The sequence below is a fragment of the Oncorhynchus masou genome, chromosome 22 (genome assembly GCF_036934945.1).
Source record: "Oncorhynchus masou masou isolate Uvic2021 chromosome 22, UVic_Omas_1.1, whole genome shotgun sequence".
NCBI classification, from domain to species: domain Eukaryota; kingdom Metazoa; phylum Chordata; class Actinopteri; order Salmoniformes; family Salmonidae; genus Oncorhynchus; species Oncorhynchus masou.
In genome coordinates, this window is record NC_088233.1 from 39,325,777 (window position 1) to 39,332,667 (window position 6,891).

General features: G+C 44.1%; 1 protein-coding gene across 1 annotated transcript; it reads left to right on the forward strand.

Annotated features, from left to right (window-relative positions):
- The first annotated feature begins 49 nt into the window (after positions 1 to 49).
- On the forward strand, positions 50 to 6,613 carry ccdc135 (coiled-coil domain containing 135). Its single transcript, XM_064930179.1, has 18 exons — positions 50 to 193; positions 933 to 1,078; positions 1,314 to 1,488; positions 1,648 to 1,773; positions 1,890 to 2,084; positions 2,261 to 2,419; positions 2,531 to 2,749; positions 2,880 to 3,002; positions 3,190 to 3,262; positions 3,789 to 3,917; positions 4,154 to 4,282; positions 4,506 to 4,735; positions 4,909 to 5,124; positions 5,283 to 5,393; positions 5,528 to 5,638; positions 5,723 to 5,917; positions 6,124 to 6,263; positions 6,402 to 6,613. The coding sequence occupies exons 2-18, from the start codon at positions 933 to 935 to the stop codon at positions 6,484 to 6,486; spliced, it is 2,562 nt and encodes an 853-aa protein (XP_064786251.1). The 5' UTR covers positions 50 to 193; the 3' UTR covers positions 6,487 to 6,613.
- The last annotated feature ends 278 nt before the right edge of the window (positions 6,614 to 6,891 follow it).

Sequence of the window (6,891 nt, forward strand, 5' to 3'; positions counted from 1 at the left end):
ATTAATAATATCATTAACAAATATAATTCATTAAATGTTTGGCTACTTTATTTAATCGACCGGGAATTACATCTCTAGCTGCGCGAAATCGTGGGTAGGAATCCAGAATTGAACACGTAAAACAATTTCCGTTACTATGGAGATAGACGGTAAACGAAAGGCAGACGACAACAAACATCTTGTCTAATCCAAGGTAACCGGCATAAAGAAACGTTTATCGTTCTCAATAAACTGTTTAATCTTGTAATAGTTGCTATGTACAATATTTCTATATAGAAGTTTGGAAATGTGTTATTCTCTGGATTGCGGATGTCTGTCACCTGTTTGGTAGCTAAAGTTAAACGCTGCTAGTTTTGCAAGCTAGCTCTCGTTAGCTCACATGGATGTTGACGTCAACTAAGCGTCAAAATAGGGTGCGCTCGTAAATTGCCTCCAGTGTGTCAGAGAGTGCTCTGGGCCGTTCGTAAATATTGAGCGTTTTCAGATTGTCCGTTTATAAATTTCCCCCAGTGTGTCAGAGTGTGCTCTGGGCCGTTCGTGAATTGCCTCCATTGTGTCAGAGTCCGCTCTGGGCCGTTCGTATATTCAGAGCGTTTCGCTCTCGGAGCGCACACCGGACCGAGGAGTAGGGTTGATCCGAGCGTTCATAACTCCCTGACGTTTTATTTTTAATGTTATCTAGAGCGTTAGTGACTGTAACTGCTGCTAGCAACAATTTAATTAATTGTTTTTGCAAACCTTTACGGACACCTGTCATATTCTCGTAAATTCATCAGTTATTCTGCGCCCCGGCACACTCAAACGAGTGCTCTGAAATCGGATTAGATAGCCAAAATTAATTTACGAACGCACCCATAAATAACCCACTATATTTGTTATGCGAAAATGTGAATGTTAGTTATTGATATGCCTAAATAAATAGCTGTTTCTAGATGGAGGTATTACCTAAAGTCGAGTCTGACAAAGAGGTTGCCATTGATGAAGCTGAAGAGGATCGACAGGATGAGTTTAACGAGGATCTGCTTAAACTAGAGGAGACCCTCTGCAACATACAAATCACCCCAACACCGTGTTCCCTGTGAGGTTACTTTTGTTACACTTTTAGTCATGTTTAACTAGGGCACATGGTTATTGATTCATATGGCTTTCTACCAAAAAGTATAAACATACAGGATGTTTATGTTCAATGTCATGATTACTTGCACAATGACGTAGAGTGCTCTCGCATACATACATAATCTTATTGTATTCACATCCCTACTACATGCTTAGACAGCTGCATCAACACTCATGCTCAAATCCAATCCTAACAGGCGAGAACGGGCACAGGAGGTTGACCTGTCCCAATACCCAACCTCTTATAAAGAAAACTCACCACAGGAAAAGCTGCTGCTTGCCATCGCCGACAACTTCTGCTGCCAGTATGCGCACCTTTACCCTGACCGAAAACCCCTTCTGCTGAGCCCACTCAATGAGTGTGGAGTCCAGGTAAACTCCACAGCATTCACTATTACACTCACCTTTGACTTTGTTTTCTCTGTAACATGTTTGTTGTGCACACTGACACCCATACTTCCTATGTTCCTTCAACATCCCATCTTTGAATAGGCATTTTTGTCACTCTTATCTTCCTAATGGCCAAAATAGAAATTTGTCAGTACAACCTTGAGGCCCACCTTGCTCTCATACCCGGAGCTGTATAGCTGGGAGGGATGTGCAAGCTTTGTGTCAGAGTTCTTGTCTTTAGAGCCACTGGATCCTCCCATTGACCCGGTAAGGGAGAGAGACATCTTTTCGCTTGTCCTAAAAGTGATATAATACTAATAGAAGATTTGGTGCATTTACTTTTGTATATAAGAGACACAAGGAGTAATGTTCTTTATCTCTAGCCAAGACACCTCTACTCTCCAACCTGGTTGATGCAGACTCAGCGAGGCTCCTGCTTTGATTTCTCTACTCTGCTGTGTAGCCTGTTGTTGGGTGCAGGCTACAATGCTTACTGTGTTAGTGGATACGCTGTGAAGGAAATGTGTCTCCTCAACCAGTCCCTCCAGGAATGTCCCCTACTGGTTACACATGTTAAGGTGAGTGACCGATAGCAACCTGGCTACACGGCCTGTACATTGCCCTCCAGTACCACTGAACTGGTATATCTGCTTTCATTTCATGTTCAAATTACAGTATGTAATTTCACTGCATCCATCCCTTATAGCACAATTGTATCACTCTTGTGGTTTTCCTGCGGGTTTGTGTGTTTCAGGGAAAGGCTACTGAGCAGAAGCGGCAGGTGAAGAAGTACTCAGTGAAACCACCACGGGACCTTCGCAGTGGCTTTGAGCAGCGTCAGGAGGAACGCAGACAGGCTGATGCACAGGCTATCCTCCTGAAGAAACAGCAGGAGGCAGAGAGACTTCAAGAGGTATGGAGGCAACTCCAGAAACACTCTGAGAAACAAATGAATTGTCAATGTATTGTCCTTTTTTGAGCACAGTGTATATGTCTGTGACTGTCCCTCTGTTATGTGCCTAAGGAGCGAGAGCGCCTACCCCCAGATCCCCTGTTGGGCCTGCGGGTCCACTGCTGGGTTCTCATTCTGTCTGGCAACCGGGAGGTTCCAGAGAACTTCTTCATTAACCCACTCACAGGGAAGAGTTTATCCACCACCAACAAATGCTTCCTGGGCATAGAGAGCATCTGGAACCATCAGAACTACTGGGTCAACATGCAGGACTGCCGGTTTGGCTGTGCGGTTAGTAATGCCCTTTTGTCTGTGACAATGTGATTTGTACTGTATGCATGTACTACATGTATTATATCTTGCTCACAGAGTTAGTGACAAGGTGTTATTGAAATTGGGGAATGACTGGATGTTTTTGCAGGAGATGAATTTCGACCTGGGGGATGCGGTGAAGTGGGAGTATCTGCTCTATGGCACAACTGGCCAATCTCTGCTTCTCATCCCTGATATGAAAAAACAGCAGGAGGCAGAGGATGATGAAGAGGTGCAATCCCAATCTCGCACTCCCTCGCTCACTCTCTTGCTCAACTCTGCTCTGGTGCACTTTACCCTTGATTCTGCACACCCTCTATGGCATTGACCGTGTGGGAATAAATAGTGAAGTTCATGCATGGGTGTATATTTGTGCTATGATTCACTATGAGAACGTGTACTTTGTTGTTTTTCTGAAGGAAGAAGTGGATGAGCCCAAGGTGTTTGAAATGCCTCCATCCTGGGTGAATCAAATCAACATCTCACAACAAGGTAAGTCATTCATTGCTTTATTTTAATTTTATTTTTTGATCTGTTATTTTACCAGGTAAATTGACTGAGAAGACGTTCTCATTTGCAGCAACGACCTGGGGAATAGTTACAGGGGAGAGGAGGGGGATTAATGAGCCAATTGTAAACTGGGAATTATTAGGTGACCGTGATGGTTTGAGGGCCAGATTGGGAATTTTATAACACCCATACTCTTATGATAAGTGCCATGGGATCTTTAATGACCTCCGAGAGTCAGGACACCCATTTAACATCCCATCCGAAAGACGGCACCCTACACAGGGCAGTGTCCCCAATCACTGCCCTGGGGCATTGGGATATTTTTTTAGACCAGAGGAAAGAGTGCCACCTACTGGCCCTCCGCTTTACTCAGCCTCATAATCTTACATAACTAACTGGACCTTCTGGCATGGATTAACCAGCCTAACCCAGTCTCATGTCTCCTATCCTTATCAAATGTTACATGCTCCATCTGTCTGGCCTGAGTGACCTTTGTGACTTTGTCCAGACATGGAGACACGCTGCCCTGGGGGCATGAAAGTAATCCAGTATCGGAAGGCCAAGCTGGAAAAGTTTGCACCCTACCTCCTCCCGGATGGTCTTGTGACACGCTTGACCTCATACACAGACCTCGACTGTGAGTTGCATATTATTGACATATTGAGTCATGGTGCTGTGATTGCCTAATATGTGTTACAGTAAAAGTCCTAAATGTGGACTGATAAAAGCCAGCACACTGATAAATGATCAGCAATAATGTCTCCTCTCTCTGGTATCTGAACTCTGACTTGAGTCTGTCTCTGATTTAATCTATCTCCTACCTCAGACACTGACTCCCGTTCCCTCCTGTCCCCCTCTGGTGAGTTTCTGTAGGTACCCAGCCCAGCACTGTGAAGGAGTGGTACCAACACAGGCATGACCACCTAGAGGAACGGGAACTGAAGAAGACTAGCAATGTCACTATTGAGCATTTCAGACCTGGACGGAGCTACGCTTTAAAATGTAACTGTTAGAAAATTGGACAAAGTGGAAAAACAGTAACTGTAACTTGAACCCACTCCCATAAGGGCTACATGACTCTGCCAAAATCATGACATAACAGCTAGTGTCAGCTTATGACAGCTGCCTTAACCGTGTTACAACATTTACATCAGATAATGTATCTAAACATAAAGACAAACGTGACAAGAGTGCATACATGACAAATGTGTGTTTTGCTGTCAAGCCCACAGGTATATTACTATGACTCCGGAGACGGAGCGTCAGATGGACTTCTACAGCCATGCCCGAGCAGACGGGCTGGCCAGACGGGTCGAGATGCCCTTTGAGATGACAGAGACCTTTGAGGATCGGCCAGACTTTATGTACCATCGTCATGTCGTTTTTGGCAAACGTATCAAAGTGTTCGGCCCCAGTAATACTGAGGCACCTGACCAGGGGCAACGCCCTTTACAGGTAATACTGCTTACATTACATGATAATAATTGGTTGCACTACCATTCAAACATAACTCCATTTGGGTAAACTTAACACCACCATAATGTGTCATACACATGTCTGCATCACTGGAAAATATATGGTTAAACATTTGAACATCTTTGACGATATCTCCGATGGTCTATGAGAAGAAGGTGGTGGAACGATTCAATCGAGACCGGTCCAAGCCAGCCGGGGAGGACGTAGCAGAGCGTATCTTTCTAGTGTCTGAGGACAGGATCCAAGTGACATACCACCGGGAGGATGACCGGATTATTCCTGCTTGGAGAAACTTCATAAAGCCCAGAGATTCAGGCGATTCCCAGAACCCACACTCCTTCACCCCTCAAATGGCCTCCACTTTCCAGGTCAGACATCACCAAGGACAATAAACAGTACCTAAACAACAACCAATTCACATTCATTTACAACTGGCGCCACCATCAATTTGAGGTAACATATTCTTCTGTTAATTGGTTTGTGAACTAGGGTGTTTTTCCAATTGTTTTTATGTATGCGCTTTCAGGTAGATCCATTTGAGAAGCCCAGTAAGAATCTCTTTCTGTATGAAATGCTAGTCCATATGATGAAGGAGGAGGAGCGCGTTGCTCTCAGAGTCAAGGAGTCTGAAAAAGAGGTATGTATGTGTTGTGTGGGTATTCTGGCATGAATTGATATACCTTTTCCAGTATGTCTTAAAAAGAGAGAATTCGAAAAGTAATACAAGGTATGTAGTTGGTAGTGCTAATATGCATTTGTATTTTTGCTTAGGTGAGGGTGATACTGGGTGTTAGGGAACAAGAAGAGAGCAGTATTGAGCTCCACATCTCCATCTACAACACAGCGAGAAATGAGAGAGCACGCTGCCACCGAGAGGCATTGGTGAGCATCACACTCTCTTATCATAGAAGACTGACTGACCCTCAGGAACCTCCTTAACCTAATTCCTCTCTACCTTATTTTCAGGAGCGGACGGCCAAAGAGGAGCGTCTCCGACAGGAGGAGAAGGAGCTGGACTTCTTAGCACCTCTTCTGGCCCAGCTGGGTGACCCAGAGAACCTGACCAGACAGGCTGCTCTACAGCTGAGGAATGACTGCCTGGCTGACCTGAAGCAGCGGCTCATTGATAAGGCCAACCTCATACAGGCTCGTTTTGAGAGGGTATGTCAAAGCACAGGATAAGTGGAATCAAAAGAACAAACAGTTTTGTGAATATCTGTACAGTAATGTTAAAATAAACATAACAAGCAAAGGTTCAAGGTTTGGGAATACTCCTGGTAGAAAAATAATGGTTTAATCTTGATGGGTATCTCTATATTTTGTAATGTTTCTCTATTCATGTATTGTAATGCATACTGTATGTTTAGGAGACCCAGGAGCTTCAGCAGAAACAGCAGTGGTACCAGAAGAACCAGCTCACTATGACCAAGGAGGATGAAGATGAATACCTTGCCTACTGCTCTGATGCCATGTTCAGGATCCATATTCTCAAACTGCGTCTGAGCAGGTAAGCACTGAAAAGTTTCCGTTTCGAAGCCTTGATTTACGATCGGTATAGAAATTAGTTCACATGACTGGGCTTTAGTATAGACGTTTACATACTTCAATAGTTATTTTGTGAAGGATGACTTGGGTTGTGTTTCAGGCATAAGGACAAAGCCCCCCAGAAATACCTGGCTCTGGATGAAAGACTGAGACGAGACCCCAGACTGGCCAATCACCTGTGGTGATAAACATGGTCACGTACAGCTCCCTAATCACATCCTTCCCCCACTCCATAATCTGACACTCCTCAATTTCTCTGTTTTGATTTGGTATACCACTACTCAAAGCAATAAACTAGTTTTATATTCGTTATATTCTGGCTCTTATTCATTTTCATCATGACTATTCGTTTGAGCTTGACAACGCGATTGACTGGTGTTTTTGTTAATCTGGATTGAGTTAATTTGCCATGACTCTATCTTGAACATTTAAATAAAAAATGGTATCCAACAATATCTTCCCACCCACATAGTGAAAAAGCCAACCCAAGGCTGTTTTGGTCATGGTTTTGATGTGAACTTGTGAACTGCACTATCGGAGAAGTAAACTAAACCTCGCCTCTCCAGCAGGCGGCACTAGTTGGATCACAC

Excerpts from the sequence above, each read along its gene's own strand:
- ccdc135 (XM_064930179.1), top strand. The coding sequence starts at position 933 with ATGGAGGTATTACCTAAAGTCGAGTCTGACAAAGAGGTTGCCATTGAT. Across the intron at positions 4,283-4,505 it reads ACGGAGCTACGCTTTAAAAT|CCCACAGGTATATTACTATG; the intron begins GTAACTGTTAGA and ends TTTGCTGTCAAG. Across the intron at positions 5,125-5,282 it reads AAATGGCCTCCACTTTCCAG|GTAGATCCATTTGAGAAGCC; the intron begins GTCAGACATCAC and ends ATGCGCTTTCAG.